At 51.3% G+C, this 19511-nt stretch overlaps 1 protein-coding gene across 1 annotated transcript in view; it reads right to left on the reverse strand.

Annotated features, from left to right (window-relative positions):
• The window catches only part of Eeig1 (estrogen-induced osteoclastogenesis regulator 1), a 34596-nt gene that overhangs the window by 6221 nt on the left and 8864 nt on the right, over positions 1–19511 (reverse strand). Inside the window, exons 2-6 of the mRNA XM_070014366.1 lie at positions 5701–5821; positions 5470–5499; positions 3082–3198; positions 985–1031; positions 655–812 (exon numbers count right to left, since the gene is read on the reverse strand). Of these exons, the coding sequence (XP_069870467.1) occupies positions 655–812; positions 985–1031; positions 3082–3198; positions 5470–5499; positions 5701–5821 (473 nt within the window). The remainder of the gene's footprint in view (positions 1–654; positions 813–984; positions 1032–3081; positions 3199–5469; positions 5500–5700; positions 5822–19511) is intronic.

Here is a 19511-nt window from a genome sequence, read left to right on the forward strand (position 1 = left end):
AGACCTGATTTGGGGGGGCGGGCAGCAAACACCTGAGAGCAGACCAAAGTCTCCTCTTGCTGTAGCACCTTCCTTTCCTGACAGCCACAGTTTCCTCAGGGGTCTGGGTTCCTTTTCATTTTCACAACATCAGTAATACCAACAACATAATGCACCAGGCAGGTGCGTCCATTTGCTCAGTTAATCCCTAAAACAAGCTGGGATGCAGTTACTGTCACCAACCTCATTTCCCAAGGGAGGCTGGAGCCTGCACCATGGCCAGCCAGGATCAGATGGGAGGACCCTCTTCCTGGCACCACCACTCATACCCTAGACTGCAGTTCACATGCCAAGGCCAGTCAGAGCCTACCTTCAGGCGTCTCTCCCCAGCACTGTCTCTGTAGGTGGAGATGCTCGGGACTTATAGTTCTGTTAGTGCCTGCTTGTCCTACTGGGCTGCAGGGCCAAAAGGACAGGGAGACTGCTCCAGTCTCAGTGCTAGGAGCTGCTGGAACCCTAGGTCAGCACACTGGGTGCTCAGACCAGGTGGGCCAATGGCAGTGTAAGCAGTCATAAATACTATTGTCTTCTGCCCTCCTCTTCCTAAGCATCTTCCCTGGCCAGCTAAGAGCTGAGATCACTGGCAGAGGAGGGGCAGGAGAGTGGGGACAATACCTGAGCCTAGGATGGTGGGCCGGGCCTTGGGGGGCCGGGACCCTGTCAGGGAATTGGTGCTGCCGCTGCCACCACTGCTGGTCCCGCCACCTTTACATGTCAGCTGCAGGGAGGAGTCCTGGCCCGAGATGGAGATAGACTTGGCAGTGGATGGTGGCCTTGGGAAAACAAATAGGCGTGACTGGGGTGCGCCATCTCAGATGAAGATGGGAACCCCAGAGCCTGAAGGAAGGAGGTCTCCTGCCCTTCCCCCTTCCTCACACCCACCCCCACCCATCTAAAGCCCAGGATGAAGCTCCCATCACCCCCTGGGGCCTAGCCAGTACTCACGTCTTAAAACAGGGGTCTCCAGAAAGCAGGAACATACCAATGGTAACCTATGGGTAAAGGGAAGAGATCAGCCCCAGCCACTAGCACTACACCCAGGCATGGCTGCCCAGCAGCCTCCTGGCTCTGCCTCACAAGGGAAGGGATAGGACTCCAGTCCTGACTGCTCCCTGAGCTGACCACACCGAGCCCATTTCCTACATGGACGATAGAATGGGTGCTGCGGCCTGCCTGGGAGTGAGGGGAGACCCAGTGAGATGAGGCTCACTCAGCTGGGGCCCAGCACAGGGCATGATTTCAAATCACAACCAAGACTGTAAGCTCCTCAGGATGGGGGCCATTCAGCCCCACTCACAGCAAGACCCAGGTGTGTGTGAGAGGCAAAGACTCAGAGGGGTGGGAAGGGTAGCAGACTCCCAGCATACCACGTGTGGATAGGGGTACTTAAAGGGCTCATCATGGCAGGCAGGAGGGGGAGTAGGGCTCCCAGTGCTCCCAGAGTGGGAACAGGGAGCACTCACAGGGTCCTCCATGAAAGACTTTTACCAGTAGGGGCTGGTGAAAGTTCAATGAATAAAGTAAAAATACAAAACCAATTAGGAACTTAGCACACACAGAAGTGGAGCTATGGCCCAAGGGGTAGAGCACACTTGGGCAGAGACTCTGGCAATGGCTTCAATGTGGCAATGATTGGGTCCCCTAATCCAGGCTGAGATGGAGTGATAGGCTGGGAAAGCGGTGCTTGGGTCCCATGCTTTTCGTATATCATTTTACTTGGCTACGATTGCAGCCTACCAAAGTAAGTTGTAGACTAGCAAACCAAGACTCCAAGAGGAGAAGTGACTGCCTAAGACCCTGCCAACAGTGTGTGGGGAGCTGGACTTGAACCTGAGGTCATATGGCCTCTGGATCCCCTTGACTCTTCTTCCCTGGGGTGGGGGGGTTAAAATGTCCAGCTTCTATCAGTTTGGACCTCCTCTTTTTTTTTTTTTTTAAAGATAGTTTCTCTAGGTAGCCTAGGCTTGTTGGGAAATCATGATCTTCTTGCCTAACTTCCCAGGTGCTGTGATTGCAGGTACACACTATCACATCCAGTAACCTAGATCTATTCTGATGCCTTCGTGGTAACTGTCTACCACCTGTATCCAGCTCTGCCAGCCACAGCTGGCTACCACTGAGTCAGCACTGGAGGTGGCATCACACCTGTTTTCTCAGTCAGGTGGAAGGGAATGGAGTAGGAGGAAGAGAAGACTGTGAGAAGCAGACATCCAGACACCTCTGTTCCCAAAAAGCCAAACAGGCAGTTGCTTGAGAGCTGCTCGCCCTGCCTGGCTCTGGAATGGTGCGCACAAGTCTAGGACATCAGCTCTTTAGCTCTTGGATATCCACAGAACCAGGCTGCCTCAGGTCACAGGGACACGGGTTAGGGTTAAGACTTGAGTTGTGGAGTCAAGACTAGATCTGCTGTGACCCCGGGCAAATGATGGAACTTCTGCATCTCCACTCCCTTTTGATGCAAACCTGAGACAGACAGACACCAGGACCCATGGGAGGGCTGTTGTTGGGTTCATGAGGTGGGAAACATGGATACAAGTGAAATGCTAACCCCAGCAACCATATCTTCCTAGTAACACTCAATACCTGTTCACGTAAAAACCTGTACTTTTATTTTTTGGCAATACTAGGGATTTAACTTAGGGCCTTGGGCTTCATAGACAGATGCTCTTATTGCTAAGCCTTACCTCTAGCCCTTATGTGAGCTATTTTAAAAATAGGATCTTACTTCCTTCCCCAGGCATACCCCTGAACCATAACCTATTTTAGGTTTTCCTTAGTTGCTGGGATGATAGGCACCTCCAAGGCACATGCCATCGCATCCACTTCCCTTCACTGAGATGGAGTCTCAGGGACTTTTCTGCCTACTCTGGCCTTGAACCACCATCCTCTCATTCTCAGCCTCCCAAGTAGCCAGAGTTATAAATGTGAGCCACTGGCTCACTGGCTGAGAATCTGTATTTTAACAACCCTCCAGGTGATTCTAATGAGAAGCTGGGTTTGTCCCCTTCCCTCGGGGTGGTAGAGGCAGCAGGATCTGGGTACCTTGAGGATGGAGTTGTCCTGACGAGTGTTCTTTGTGTCATAGCCCTCCAACAGGCAGCAGCGCACAGTGGAGCCTGAGCCAGCAAACTCAGCCAGGTTCAAGTCAGCAAAGCCCAGCTAGGAGGGAAAGAGGAGCATGTGGGAGGCTGCATGGAGTGTGGGCGTGGTATGACAGACAGACGCACAAGGGTTAACTTGGCAGGGAGGGGGAAGGGAGGGCAGACAGGATAGGCCCACCCCACAGTCCTGACTGACTGTTGCATAACCAAGACCCAAGGACAGAGTCCCTGGGTCAGAGGCTCCAATGTGGCAAAGCAAGACGCTCACATCTCTGAGTCACACAAAGCGCCTTTTGTGCTGAGTCCCAATGTGCACAGGGGCCAGCGTGCCGGAGATGAAAGGACATTGTTGTCTGTGACACAGACACATTGTTCCTTGGGAAACAAGGCCGTGCTGTCGGGAGCTGCCAGGAGAGCAGGCAGAAGACGAGGCAAGGCCCATGGGAACTCAGTGGTGGGCTGGGGGGATGCACAGCCCCACGGGGGCCCAGGAAAGGAACCTCTGAAAGTGGACATTCCCTGGCAGATCATGGGGCAAGAGAGTGATGCTCAGGTTCCAGGATCTGGACTGGCCCTTAGGAACTGAGGTTGCTCCTCTGATCCTGAGTCCAAGTCAGAAGTGAGGGACAAGGAAGGAAATGACAGGAACATAGGAAGACGACCAAGAGCCAGATGGAGCCAACTTGGCCTGACCAAAGAGGAGGTTGAAGAGAGGAGGGACCAGGCGTGGGGACTTCACAGACTAGCAAACAAATCAAGGACATGCAATCCAGCACTGGCTGTATACAAGTCTCTAACTGCTGTGTTTAGAGACACAGGCTCCAGAAGCAAGGGATCCCAGACCCACTGACTCACAGAAAGACCCCATTTTCCAGACGAGGATACAAAGTTCAGGAAGGGGAAGTAATCCACCAGCCACACACAGAGACAGGACTGAAATCAGGCCTGATAGGTGCCAGGCCCTCCCAGAGAACAGCAGGGATAAGGCCCAGGCTCATGCTGAGATGCTCTGCTGCTATCACGTCCACGAAGATGCTCCTGGCTATGTGCAGAGGTTCCCACACCCATCAATCAACAGGCGGAGAAACTCTTAACCCTCTACAGCTAGCCTGCCACCCTGCCCTCTGCTTCAGAGGGCACACAGACCAGGACAGGGTATATAGAAGTCCATGGTGTTCCAAAGTTCTGGCAATGGAGAGGTGCTCAGCCCCTCCCCTCAGGTCTTCCCAATGGGTGAGAGATGAGGAGAAGGCCTGTACCCACCCCCCACCCCTACTCCCACGCTGCTGGGCTAGCCTCCCAAGACTTCTCACAGAGAAGATAGACTGAGGGCAGCGCCAGCTTATTCAAACCACCGCATCTTTCCCACTTGTCCCATAGATGAAGCTCAACTCTAAAGTGCTGAGTTGTCCATAGAGGCTGGGAAAACCTACGGAAAACCCACATGTCCAACATCAGGAAGTGGCTGCATCAACTGTCAGCAGCCACGCATTGGGATGCTGCTGCCATCAAAAACACACAGAAGACTACGATGACATCAAAAGATGCCTACAATATGTTGAGTAAATAAACAGCTAAAGTTGTAGCATCTGTCCATCAATTTTTAAAATCATATTACTTGTGGGCACACAAGCATGCATGGAAGGGGCTCTGAATGACATGCATGATTTTACTCACTACTCTGTATGTATGATAGATTATTTTTTTTTCAAAAGGTTAGGTGGTTATAACTTAGTGTTAGAGCACCTTGCTTAGCATGTACAAGGCCCTGGGTAAAATCCCTTTTCCCCCCCTCCCCCTTCTCAATCTCTTTATTTTATTGTGCTGATACTGTGGCTTAAACTAAGGGCTTGGGTGCTACCCCTTAGCTTTGAAGCTCTACCACTTGAGCCATAGCTCTACTTCCAGCTTTTTGGTGGTTAAAGATAAGAGTGTCAGTTTTACACATCAGGGCTGGCTTCAAACCACAATCCTCAGATCTAAGCCTCCTGAGTTGCTAGGATTACAGGCACGAGCCACCAGTGCCTGGTCAGAAAGATCTTAACCAATCCAATGATGAGGTCCTGAGAGAGGCAAAGAAGAAGGGAGACAGAAATATGGTCTCTCCTTTGTGAGTTCTCATACTGTTTGTATAGCTGTAAGCAAATATTGTCTTTATATTAAGTACGAAGATTATGAATAAAGAAAACCTCTCAAAACAATATACCTCACATAGGGCTCAGGGTCTTCAGTCTGGGGCAGAATGGGGGTTGGAAGTCCTGGAAACTTTTCTAGGACTGTCTCCTGCCATGCACCCCATCCTACCATCCCTTCACACGGACCCTCTTACCTTGGAATAAGCCTTCCCGCCTTTCAGCTCCTGTGTGAGGAGGGAAACACAAGCATCAGGAATGACTAGGGGACTGTTTCCTTGGGTAACCCCCCAAATCTAAGCCCCAAGAGAGAACAAGGGGCAGAGCAAGTCCCCACATTTTCTATTAGAGGGGACACATCCGGGGAGTAGTCTAAAACCGTCACACCACCAGCCCGTGCTCCTCTTGCCCTAGGAGCTTGGCCTCACCTTGCGCACGGACACACGGAAGATACAGGGGTCCAGCAGGCCTGTAGCTGGGTTGGCACTCATCTTACACACAAAGGTGAACCTCTTCCGCCACCGCACACAGTTCTCCTGAACCTCCTCCCTGCAGAGACCAAGACGGGACAGGAGAGCATAGGGGATCAGAGACACGGAACTGTCAGTTTTTTGTGATACAAAGTGAAATTAACCTGGGATAGTAGGTAGCTCACTCTTGTAAACCCAGCTACTTGGGAAGTATAGGAGGAAGTGTAAGTAGGAGAAAGTATAGGTAGGCAGAAGTCAGCGCCAAGTAAAACCTAAGACCAACCAAGAAATAAGTAAGGCAAAATGGGGCTTGAGGGTATTGTATTCGCATGGTAAAGGGACAAATGGCAGCACCTCTGCCCAGGAGGCACTGTAGGCCCTGAGTTCAAATCCCAATATTGCCAAAATAAAGCCACTATGTTCCCAAGAATGTGCTAGTATATTTGCTGTAGAAACACAAAAAGCACTCGGTGAAAAGGGAAGAAACACAGAGCAGCCATTAGTGAGGTCAGGCTGGGCAGCCGCCCTCCAGGGAGCCAGTCCGCTGACCAGCTTGTACCTCCTCCACCACCTTGACCTTGGCTGGCTCCTGCCATGACATGGGGCCTTAACTCACATCAGTCTGCTCAGGTGGGACTATTCAGACAAGACATGGAAGCCAGGTCACTTCCCAGATCACCAGCCAATCAAGTGCTGAGCTAGCTGGGCCTTCAGCTGGGTTCTGCCAGACTGGGGTGTCTTCTCACCACCAGTAATAACACCGACAACAGTAATCATAGCATCTACCCCTCTGCAGTGCTTCCTGTGTGCCGACACTGTGAAGGAATTGGAATCTCCCTCAGCGAGGCCACTGTGCCTTAGAATGATGGACACAGCTCATCTAAGCCACACCTAGCTACTTTGGGGTTCGGTGGGATCCGGGGACGGAAGCAGCAGCAGCTTGTGGCAAGGGAAGCTGAGCTCTGCAGCACAGCAGCAGTCCCTGCCCCCAACCCTGGCAGAATTAGAGCTCAGGAAGGGGTGGCCACGGAAGGGCGGGGGCGGTGTGAGACAGCATCGAAGCTCATCCCACCTATCCAGCCAGCCAAATGGACAGCTGAGGAAGTGACCTCTCTCCACCCTGCGTGACTGGAGCACAGGTTACCTACCAGATTGGGGCCTAAGGGTGAAAGTCATCCACAGCCAGGCATCTCCTGACCACCAGAATGCTTTTCTCTCATAGCTACCTTGGGCCATGGGTCTATGCTATCTCCTGTACTACAGATGATGGCACCAAGGCTCCAATCACATCCCTAGTATGGGACAAAGCACCCCAAAGGTAGGATGTCCCCCTTCAGAGCCACAGTGCTCACCTATCATCTCAGCTGGCTGGCACAGAGCCCAGGAAAGCCTGGCAGCTGGAACCCATAGGGCCTGGGGCCAGCAGTGCCCTGCTATGGACTCGAGGTATTGTGTGTTTGGAACCTTGCAATTCTCAAAAGGTTAATGAAGAGTTACCAAGTGAACTAGCAATTCTCCTATGTACACACCCAACAGTAAGGAAACTTACATTCACAAAACACTTGTATGTAAACATGCACTACAGCATTATTCCCAACAGCTAAACGTGAAAGTAACCCGAATGTCCATCAATTGGGAAATGGAAAGTAATACTTGGTCTAATCATAGGATAGAGAAGAAATAAAGCACTTATAATGTAACATGGGCTAACCTTCAACATATGGATGGCTAAGGGTAAGAAGCCAGACACAAGGAACCACGCTGTAATGATTGCATTATTAGGAAAAGCCCAGAACAGGCAAACCCACAGAGGCAGGAAGTAGACTGGTGGTGGCCAGAGGCTGGGGAGTTGGGGAAATGGGGAGTGACAGCTACTGGATGTGTGGTTTGTGAGGTGATGAAAATGTTCCACAAATGACTACTGACGGATTCATAGCCGTGTGAATGTTGGAAACCATCACCTGTTGGCTAAGGGTTGTAGTTCAGTGGTACAATAAATACTTGCCTAGCATGGACAAGGCTGTGGGTTCAATCTCCAGAACTTCAAAAACATACAAACTCAATATCTTCAACTGTGGGCTGGGAATATGGCTTAGTGGTAGAGTGCTTGCCTAGCATGCATGAAGCCCTGGGGTTCGATTCCTCAGTACCACATACCAGAAAAAGCCACAAATGGTGCTGTGTCTCAAGTGGTAGAGTGCTAGCCTTGAGCAAAAGAAGCTCAGGGACAGTGCCTAGGACCTGAAGTTCAAGCCACAGGACTGGCAAAAATAAAAAATAAAAATTGCAGGGTATTGGTAGATCACGCCTGTAGTCCTAGCTACTTAGGAGGCTGAGATCTGAGGATTGTAGTTCAAAGCCAACCCAGGCAGGAAAGTCCGTGGTTTTTTTTTTGTTTGTTTGTTTGTTTTTTTGGTTGGTTGTAGGTCTTGAACTCTGGGCCTGGCACTGTCCCTGAGCTCTTCAGCTCGGGGCTAGTGCTTGAGCCACAGTGATTTATTGGAGATAAAGATTTTCACCGCCTTTCCTGCCCAGGTTGGTTTTGAACCACAGTCCTCAGATCTCAGCCTCCTGAGTGGCTAGGAATACAGGTAAGAGCCACCAGCACCTAGCTCCATGAAGACTCTTATCTCCAATAAACCACCAGAAAACCAGAAATGGCGCTGTGGCTCAAGTGGCAGCGTGCTCATCTTGAACTGAAGAGCTGAGGGACAGCATCCAGGCCCAGAGTTCAAGCCCCAAGACTGACCCCCCAAAAAGTCTTAAATGATATACTTTTCTTTCCCCCTCAATTGAAGTATTCCTCCTCTCTGAAAAAAAAAAAAAAAGCACAATGCATTAGATACATGAAGAATGCAGAGCAGGATGCTGTATAGGGATGAGAAGGTGGGTGCTGCTATTCAGGCAGGTGGCTAGCATTGGCCCTTATGGCAGTGATGTCAGAGCAAGGCTTGGACTGCAGTAAGGATGTGAGCACTAAGTACAAAGGCCCTGAGATGGAAAGATGCCTAGTAAATGGGGAAAACAGTAAGGAGGCCAGTGGGGGAGAAAGAAGACATCAGTGAGGGCCAGGGGTCAGGTCCTGCTAGGCACCATGGTGAGGACTCTTGGTCTTATTATACCAGCCGCTGTCCTGCTTTCATGGATCCTACTTTAGACAGACGCCAATAGCAGACACCCAGGAGATGAGTAAAGGGACAGAGGAGAAGATAGGTGCCTCCCAAGTAGCCAGTGGGAACATGAAAGGGTTAAGAGCTGAAGCCCCACCCCATCCAGGAGTGGGAGCAGCTGCTGGTGACCTGACACCTGAAGAGGCTGCCGCTCTGGGCGTGTTAAAACACCCAGAGGGATTAGGATCAGGCTGAAAGGGAATTGCAGGCTTTTTCTCCCCACTTTGAGGGACAGCCATGGGAACACCAGCCAGGAAGCTGGAGGCCCATTTGTGGTTCCTGCTGGTCCTGCCAGGTCAGGCCAGAGAAAGCCATGTGGAGCCCTCTCAGGCTCAGGTGACAGGCACACCCCTCCCTCTGCCGGAAGGTGATAGAGCTCACAGGATCGGAATCAGTGCTGGGCCTCCCTCCTGTTTCCATAGGACTGTAAACAATCACTGTGAGATGTCACCACTCCCGTGGGAAGAGGCTGACTGCCAGGCCCTGGCCCACCCCCAGGGGGTCACTGCTTGGGTGAAATAAACACCACAGCAGAAGGCACTTCCTGAAGGCCTGAACACTGAGAGAGATGGCTGTTTACCAAGGCTCAGATATGCTGTGAGGCCTAACGGAAGTCCCACAGCTATAGGCTGAAAAGCTGTCTCTTTATCCAGGCTTATCTGTGTTCAGGGCCTGTGTCACAGCCATGCAGGTAAGGGGTGGCCTCCGGGACTGCAGGATGGCACAGACTCTCCATCAGATGCCGAACCCTCTGGAGGGAGGAAGCTGGGCATCCTTAAAAGGGTGGAATGAGGGCCCAGGGAAGGCCAGGGCAGGAACAATGAGATGAACAGACTCAGGTCTGGAGATAGGGGAAGGATGCTGGCCAAAAAAAAAAAAAAAGGAGGGGGAGGGCAAAACTGAGCAGAATGAGTGGCTCACATCTGTAATCCTAGCTACTCAGCTCTCACTTGAGGCACAGCTCCACTTCTGGCTTTTTGGACATTAACTGGAGATAAGAGTCTCATAGACTTTTCTGCCCAGGCTGGCTTTGAACCATGATCCTCAGATCTCCACCTTCTGAGTAGCTAGGATTACAAGCTTGAGCCACCAGCTACTCCAGGCTTGAGAGTAGCAACGAAAATGATTTTAAAAAAAACAAAACAAAACAAAAAAAAAACTTAACATGCACAAGACCCTGGGTTCAATCCCCAAAACCAGCTAGATGAGTAAATAACATGACAAAACCAAGGCATAGAGATCATTCCTACCCAAGGAGGCCTAGAACTCCAGGCTTTTGGCTCTAGAGACAAGTGGCTTATTTATACTGGTGAAAGGACAATGGACAGAGGAAGGGAGCAGCTAGCCAGGTCTGACCACAGTGCAGGTGAGGGCGGCCAGGGTTTCTTCTTTTGTTTTTATCCAAGCATTATTCCCATAATCAACATTTAAATTTTAAAAGGAGAAAAGGGAATGAAAGCCTCCCCAGCTATCTGATTCAGGAATTTCTCAAGCAAAGCACTCCCAAGTGGGGACATTACATGCAGAGCAGGGAACCTGTTAGCAGGGCTGGAAGTGGCTGTCCCACAGCCTGAAGTTTCAGGGTGCTTTCCCTACCACCGCTGGTGGGGACAGGTAATTACAGACACCAGTTTCATTTTTAGTTTTAAGATATACAATTAGACACAAATTCCAGTAAGGCAGGAGAGTCCTCCACCCACCGCAGCCACCACAGAAGCTGATTTTAGCTATTTCTGAGCTGTCCTGAAATAGTGGAGGCCCCCCAGGCAGCTGTCCTCAGAACACCCAATCTCCCCAGGCTCTCCTGGCCCCAGGAAGGCCAGCCCAGCAACCTGACTGCCTCTGGCAGCCCTGCAGAACAGGGTGGAGACACCCAGAACGACTTCCATGCTGAGCTGGCCCTCTATGCTACAGAGGCTTACTGTGGTATTCGCTCTGGGAGTGGGCACCTGTGTGAACCTCCTGCAGGAACCTGGGCAGAGCAGGGGACAGAGACACTATACAGGAAGTAACTGGCAATCAGGATCACTGGCGTCTTAGAGGAAAGAGAATGGCTGCAACAGCAGGCAACAGGGCAGGAACGGTGAAGAATGCTGCCTTCCCACGCTCCCATCAATCAAAGACTTCTGAAGAGGCCTCAGAGATGGAGGGTGGGAAGCCAGGCTGCAGGGAACCACAGGCCTTGGCTTCTCAGAGAAGTTTGGAAGTTCCAGCAAAAGTGGCCCCAAAGTCTGGGGCTCTGTGATACCCCAAGGTCAGCTTGCTGCCACATCCCCAGCACTTGGAAACAAAGCAGTTGCTATCTTGGGAGCTAGCTCCTGTCCACAGCTACCAGGGGCCCTCAGGGGCTCTCTCCACAGTTGGTACATGCCCGTCTGGTAGTCATCAAGGAGCAGAAGGCTAGGGAAAAGGAGCCCACAAGACCAGTGACTGCAAGGTGACCCTGTGGCCACCCTCAGCCCTTCACCCCCCAGTTGTGAGTACCTGGCAGGGAGCAGGTACTCAATGTCAAGCACAAAGCGGGTGTGGCCCCGCTGCAAGACAGAAGCATGTCCAACAGTGGGATCCCCAGTACAGATTCCCAACAGTCCCCACTAGAACTGCAAACTCCATAGGACAAAGGTCCTGTGAGCTGCCCTGTGTACTATGGCACACTAAGCAGCAGGGATCCAATGGCTCAGACTTGGAATCCCAGCCACTCAGGAGGATGAGATCTGAGGAACAAGGTCTGCAGCCAACAGGGACAGGAATGTCTATGAGATTCTTATCTCCAATTAACCACCAAAAAGCTGGAAGTAGAGCTGTGGTTCAAATGATAGAGCCTAGAGTAAAAAGAAAATTAAGGGACAGAGCACAGGCCCCGAGTTCAAGGCCCAGTATCAATACAAGGCGCGGGGGGGGGGGGGGGGGGGTGTCCAGATAGTGCCAAATCTCCCCCAACTGAGAACTTAAGAACTCATTGCTAGGGACCTAGGAAGGGTACTTTAAACAGCTTTCAGGTGACTCTGGTGCAGGGAGCCAAGCACCTATGCAGGACCCCAGGGAGTTCCCAGCCCCTTGGCTCGGCCCCTATGACAAGAATCACTGGAAGAGTTGCGTACTCAAGTCCTCCATCACCTGCTGCCCAGCCTGCTGCTTCTCAGCTCTGCCCACTCCTGGCCTGCCTCTCAAGGCCTAGGTTTCTGGAGGCGTGAGCAGTCTCACTGATGCAATCTAGGTTCCCAGCTGGTGAGAGCCAGGCCTGGCCAGGAGAGCAAGAGTCTAATAAGGAAATAATTTAAATCGACAACATCTGCCAGTGCTTCCCTGAAGAGAAGAGTGTGGCTGCCTGGGGAGGGGCCCACCCCAGGGACCAGCCAAGGCATCTGTCCAGGGGCTGTGGGCCAGAAGAGCCAACGTGGCAGCCCAGCAGTGCCTGGCTCCTGCCAGGAGTTCAGGGCCGCGTGCAGGGGAAGCAGCTCTGGCCCAGCCAAGCCCCTCCTTCCATAGCACGGGCAGCAAGAAGTTCTCAGAAGCCAAACCACTTGGTGCCTGAAACCAGAGTGCTCAATAACCACCACCGCCTCCCCACCCACACCCACACCAGCTCCAAGCTGCCTTTTCTGCTCTCCTGCCAATGAGAGTCCTAAGAATGGCTCAGGGATTGGTCATGAGCTGGTAGTACTAGTTGGCATCATTGACCCAAAGAAGCAGAGTAGACAGCCATCTGGGGCTCTGGAAATTCTTTAAGACAGACAAGGGGTGAGGGGCAGACCAGGAAATTTAGGCTTGCTGGGAAAGAGTTATGGTTAAAAGTGTCAGGGTCAAGCCAGGCGCTGGTGGCTCATGCCTGTAATCCTAGCTACTCAGGAGGCTGAGATCTGAGGATTATGGTTCAAAGCCAGCCCAGGCAGAAAAGTCTATGAAACTCTTATCTCCAATTAACCTCTCAAAAACTAGTAGTGGAACTGTGGCTAATTTGGTAGAGCACTAGCCTTGAGCAAAAAGAGTTCAGGGACAGCGCCTGAGCTTTGAGATCAAGCCCCACAGGAAACAACTAAAAACAAACAAAAAACAAAAAACACAAAACGCAAGGCAGACTGATGCCAGCTTCCCTGCTTACAGATATAGACAAGTAAATGTCCTGCTCTGCCTTTTGCCCAAGAACCAGATGATGTGGGTGGCTCAAGCTACACCCTTGACAAACATCCATGAATGTGATTCTCATCTGATGCTAGGAGTCCTGTGCTCTTTTTTCCTATTTTAAACTCCATCCCTAAATCTGGTTACTCCCTCTTGCTTAGGTGAAGGGATCCAGAGTAAATTGTTGTCTCCAACACAAGTGCTGGTCCAACCCTACCACCTAGTGTGGCCCAGCCCAGCTCTTGCTTCCAGGGTACCCTCCCATGTCCTAGGTGCTTCTCAAACTGTCTTCCTGCTGAAAGCTGAGCGCTCACACCTATAATCCCAGCTACTCATAAGGTTGCGATCTAAGGGTTTCAGGTGGAAGCCAGCCCAGGCAGAAAAATCCATGAGACTCTTAACTCCACTTAACTACTGAGAACAATGGAAAGGGTGACAAGGTATACTGAACTTATAAACTGATTTGAACTGTAACCCCCTATACAAAAAAAAAAAAAAAAAACCAGACATGGAAGTGTGGCTCAAGTAATAGAACACCAGCTTTGAACAACTGACAAGGCTGGGAATATGGCTTAGTGGTAGAGTGCTTGCAGCCCTGGGTTCAATTCCTCAGTACCACATAAACAGAAAAAGCTGGAAGTGATGCTGTGGCTCAAGTGGTAAAGTGCTAGAGCACTGAGAAACTCAGTGACAGAGCTCAGACCAAAGCCTGCAAAAGTACCTAAGGCACTAAGCCAAGCCTCTCCCTATTCATCCTCCCAGATCTACAGTCCAACCCCCCCTCCCCCATCATGGGCTAGGAACCTAAACCCAGAGTGGGGAAGTCACCTGCCCAAGGACTTCCAGCCAGGAAATTTATAATCTGAACCCAGAACTATCTGGCTCCTAAACTGAACCCCTGTGCCAGGACTGTGCTGGGCCAGAGACCCCAGGAATTCAAAGCAAAAAGACACAGTAGGCATAAGGTATGGATATAGTCACAACCTCCCCTCCTAGAACTCAGGACTTGAGCACTCAGAGGTGGGGGCTGGCTCTGTTCAGAGGATTCTCCTTTCTGTACCTCCCAGATTCCCAGCAGGCCCATTCAAAAGGCATGAGGAGGCAGACAGGTCCAAGACCAGCCTCTATCAGCCAAAGGACATTCGGCCTCTCTGGGTCTCTGATACCACCCTGTCCATCTCATGGCATTGTACAAGGCCTGGCATAAACATGGTTGGCATCCACACTGAATTGAGGGCAGGGTTTGGCCTTTCAGAAGTATCTAAGAACCTCAAGTTCTCCTCAGAAGGCAGGCGGTCCAGGAAAAGCCCCTGACCTAGTCCTCTTCCCCTTTCCTTGCTGGAGGACCAGAGACCTGATTGGTCATTTCCTCAGGCCCGGAACTGGGCTGCGACAACATCCAGGGAGAAGGTCTGGCAGGTGGCCAGGAATGTGTTGGCTCCTGGCTGACTCAGGCCTGGGTGGTGTTTGATGGACCAGAAGAGGAAGGAGAGAGAGAGGAAGGAGAGATACCTGTCCCCAGGGCCTAGGTCATGGTGTCACCTGTCCTCTTAGTCTCTATCCTTTATTTGAGCTCATCCTGAGGGCAATCCCAGCCCCCTTAACATGCAGGGTTCCCTCTCCTCAGCCTGGGTCTTAGGTGTATTAGAGAGCAAGGCTCCCAGAGCGGAGGCAGGACAACCTTCCATCCAAGGATGGCAGCTGGCACCTAGTGGGTGCTCAGTGAGTACCTGATAATTAAATTAAAGTCCTGGTACCACTGCTCCATAAGGGCAGCCCTAGGTCTTCCTGAACAGCTCTTGGTCAGGGCTTCCCAGGTGTGGTCACACCTTGTTCTCTACAGAGTCCAAAGGGTCAGGGACTATGGCCATCACTGGATCTGCAATCCAGGTGTTCCCACGGATCGACACACTATTCCCTGTGGCTCCCTCCATGTCTGAAGTGACCACGAGATCATCAGGGACTTCTCAGCCGCAGTCACTTTTCCTCACAGCCTGGCACCAACTCAGACCTGTTTTTCCAGCTGTCCTCAGCAGCAATCTGAGATTCCAACCACAGGATGAAAGGCTCAGGGTCAGGCAGGACCACGAGGCCCTGACTCACTGGTATCCACCTCCTCCCTGGCCACTTGATGGATCTCTGTAGACTCGCTGACCAACTCTAGACCCATCCTTGTCTCTGTCACAAACTCTATAGGTATTTACTGAACATTTACTATGTGAGCTGGGCTGAGCAGGACAATGGAAATACATCCAAATGGGCCAGGCTTTGGTCTACACCCAAGATGGACATGGCTGGCATCACCCAGGTCCAGATGTATCATGTGATCCTCTTAGCTGAAACAAACAAACCCCTTCGGAGCTGCAGCAGCCCAGGGTCAACCTGTTCTTTGCCCTTGGGAGGCACATCAGTTATTTTGTACATCTCCAGCTGGGTGCAGGTGGCTCACATCTGTAACCCTAGCTACTCAAGAGGCTGAGATCTGAGGATCATAGTTTTGAAGCTCACCAAGGCAAGGAAGTTCATGAGACTCTTTTGTTGTTTGTTTTTGTTTTTTGGTCAGTCGTGGGTCTTGAACTCTGGGCCTGGAGGCTGTCCCTCAACTCTTCAGCTCAAGGCTAGTGCTCTACCAGTCTCATGGACTTTCTTGCCCGGGCTGGCTTTGAACCTTGATCCTCAGATCTCAGCCTCCTAAGTAGCTAGGATTACAGGTGTAAGCCACCAGCACCTGGCTCATGAGACTCTTATTTCCAATTAACCACCAAAAATCTGGAAATGGAGCTGTGGCTCAAGTGGTAGAGTGCTTGCCTTGAGCACAGAAGCTCAAGGACATCACCTAGGCCCTGAGTTCATGCCTCAGGACGGACAGCTGGACAGACGGACGGACGGACAGACAGACAGACAGAGAGACAGACACACACACACACACACACACACACACACACACATATAACAATACATCCCCAAAGAGAATATTCAGGACAAGTAGTAATGCTCCCTCCCTTTCCATGCTGTGCTTAGCACTTTCCCCCCCCCCCCTTTTTTTTCCTTTTTCTTTTATCAGTCCTGGGGCTTGAACTCAGGGCCTAGGCACTGTCCCTGAGCTTTTCTGCTCAAGGCTAGTGCTCTACCACTTTGGGCCACAGCTCCACTTCTGGTTTTCTGGTAGTTAATTTGAGATAAGAGTCATATGGACTTTCCTGCCCAGGCTGGCTTTGAACCGCAATCCTCAGATCTCAACCTCCTGAGTAGCTAGGATTACAGGTGTGATGCCACCAGTGACTGGCAGTGCTTCTCTTAATGTCTGTGTCTAATGGTTTCTTCCTGCGCTTGTGCCCCAGACAGGGAGCACAGTGTCTTGGCCAGGGCAGTGGTCCAGCACTAATCACAATTGTTTCAATGAGTGAACCTCAGGAAGAACGAAGAGAAACAACTCAAGGGAGATAGGGAGGAATGTGAACCTTTCCTTTCTGCTCCCAGCTCCAGGTTCCTTCCAACCATTGTCCTGGACTGTTACCCCCCCACTTCCAGCCTTTACTGAACATGTGCTATGAGCCAAAGGCTAGATGGCGTATGATAGATGTTCATCCACTGAATCCAGGTACCACAGTGGGACTTACTATCCCATTTCTCATAAGATGAAGGCAAAGCTCAGACACCCAGCTGTCTGGCAAGTTCAGGAGCCCACCAAGCCTCTGAACTGCTAAGCCTCACATCCTAACAATCCCTGCAGTGATTTGCAAGAGACAAAGGAAAATCCCTAGCTAGAGCAAACTGCTAGCAATTGCCAAGATGAGCTATTGCCTTGTAAACAAGATACACTCATTACAAAGACTCCAAAAAAGTCCCAAGGAACTTCTCCAGGCACCAGAAAAGATGTCTTGTTTTGTTTATAGAGTTTTAGTGCCCACCCAGAACCTTCCAGAGGTGTAAGAGGTATGGGGCAGGCTTGTTTCGGGCATAGAAATGGGCAGCTCTGCCGGGCACCGGTGACTCATGCCTATAATCCTAGCTACTGAGGAGGCTGAGATCTGAGGATCATGGGTCAAACCCAGCATAGGCAGAAATGTCCATGAGACTTTTATCTCCAATTAACCACCAGAAAACCGGAAGTGGTGCTGTGGCTCAAGAGGTAGAGCGCTCACCTTGAGCTGAAGAGTGCGGGATAGCAACCAAGCCCAGAATTCAAGCCCCATGACCCACCAAAAAAAAAAAAAAAAAGGAAAGTTAAAAAAATAAAAAAGAAAGGGGGGCTGGGAAGGTGGCTCAGTGGTAGAGCGCTTGCCTTGCATACTTGAGGCCCTGGGTTCGATTCCTCAGCACCACATAAGCAAAAAGAAAAAAGCCGGAACTGGCACTGTGGCTCAAGTGGTAGAGTGCTAGCCTTGAGCTGAAGAGCTGAGGGACAGTGCCCAGGCCCAGAGTTCAGGCCTCACGACCGGACCCAAAAAAAAAAAAAAAAAAAAGAAAGAAAGAAATGGGCAGCTGTTAGATCCTCAAAAAGAACACACCCATGCAACCAGTCACTCCTTCAAAACCAAAACAAAACAAAAAACTAGAACTTTGCAGGCCTAAAAGTCCCTTCTAGAACAACCTCTACCCCAGCTGGGATAACTTTACCTTAATTGAACTAGAAAGCTTTTTTTTTGGTCAGTTGTGGGGCCTGAACTCTGGGCCTGGGTGCTGTCCCTCAGCTCTTCAGCTCAAGGCGAGCACTCTACCACTTGAGCTACAGCGCCACTTCTGGTTTTCTATGAGTGGTTAATTAGAGATAAGAGTCTCATGGATTTTCTTGCCTGGGCTGGCTTTGAACCACGATCCTCAGATCTCAGCCTCCTGAGTAGCTAGGATTACAGGTGTGAGCCACCAGCACCTGGCTCATTGTATACTCTTGACTTAGGTCTTCATCGTTCAATGGTGCTTGTTGTGTGACTTGTCCTTCTATGTGCTCAACAATGCAAGGTGACAATCTCAGTTTTGCTTCCACAGTGACAGGACTGAGAAGCTGTCCTTAGCTGCTTACCTGCTCTTCTACAATCTGCAGTAGGTCCACCACTGACTGCTTTTGCTGGTTCTTTTTTTGTTTGGGGGGGGGGGGTCTGGTCGTGGTGCCTGAACTCTGGGCTTGGGCACTGTCCCCTCAGCTCAAGGCTAGCGCTCTACCATTTCGGCTTTTTTCTTTTTGCTTATGTGGTCCTGAGGAATCGAACCCAGGGCCTCATGCATGCAAGGCAAGCACTCTAGCACTGAGCCACCTTCCTAGCCCATGCTTTTGCTGGTTCTAACACACAAACGTGACAAATCTAACTCTGGTTCAATCCCAGAGCTTATTGTCTAGGCCATTCCCAAGAGCTTCCCTATCCCAAGCTCCCTCCCAGACCACCAGCCTTTCCCAGCTCAGATTCTGCCTCTGCCTTACCCATCCCCCACCTCAACATGGCTTTGAGACCCAATGCCACGCTTTGACTGGGTTCATGTGCCACAGGTGTCCTACAGGATGGGAGCCACATCCTGAAGACAGGCTCCAGACACAGAAGGTGCCTGGGAACTGGGGGAAGTGCAAGCCACAAGCATGCTGCTTCCATATCTCTGTAGAGTCCGGCCAAACAAAGCAGAAGTAGTGGGAGGAGAGGGCGTGTCACGCATAGGAAGGATCTAGACTGCTGCTCTCCTTGTGCCAGGCTGCTCACCTACTCTCTCAGCAGAGTTCGCCAGTTTTTTTAGCTGCTAGGGACCTAGCTGTATGGCTCTCTTTACTCCAGATAAGTAAACTCCACTTGATGGTGGAGGAAAAGATGCTGTAGGGGCAAAGCCCAGTCAGAGCAATCTGGGAACACTACAGAGCCAACTGCAGAACCTGAGTCAGGCCTCGTTCTCTCTGCCTCTTGCCAGCTTGCTATTGCTTGGCTACCAGCCGTGGGGGTCCATCCAACCCAGTCCTTGGGGCCCTCAACTGCCTCTCAATTGCAATCACTGAGCCCATGGTGGCACCCAGCTGCCTGGTAAGCCGTGAAGGGCTGCTCCTGACACAGATTGATACTTTGGGCACTGCAGGGAGGGGCTGGGCTCCGCAGCTGGCAGTAGGCAACACGCAGGCACCAGCACCCATGCTGGTTCAGAGCCAGGGGAGAAAAAGTCCCAGGCAGGAGCAGTGCCAAGCCACAGTTTAAGTCCCAAGACTGAGAAGCCATGGAGGCTGTCCCTGTCCAGGAAGGGCTCCAGTCTGGGGAGGGAGTTAAGACATATGGATATGGTCTGTAGTACAGTGTAATGAGGGCCCAAGGGGTGACATGGAGGAAAGGCCAGAAAAGGCTTCCCCAGAGGAGATGGTGCTTGGGCTGAGAAACGGGGAGGGGGGAGGGAAGGTGGGATGAGGGATACCAAGGGCTCCAGGCACTGTCACCCACTTTGGTGGAGAGCTCTCTACCATCTGCCAGAGCTATCCCTGAGCTGGCTGTGCAGATGTTCCAGCCAGGA

This window comes from Dipodomys merriami, unplaced genomic scaffold (genome assembly GCF_024711535.1).
Source record: "Dipodomys merriami isolate MVZ:Mamm:240054 unplaced genomic scaffold, mDipMer1.0.p SCAF_11, whole genome shotgun sequence".
In the NCBI taxonomy this organism is placed as follows: Eukaryota; Metazoa; Chordata; class Mammalia; order Rodentia; family Heteromyidae; genus Dipodomys; species Dipodomys merriami.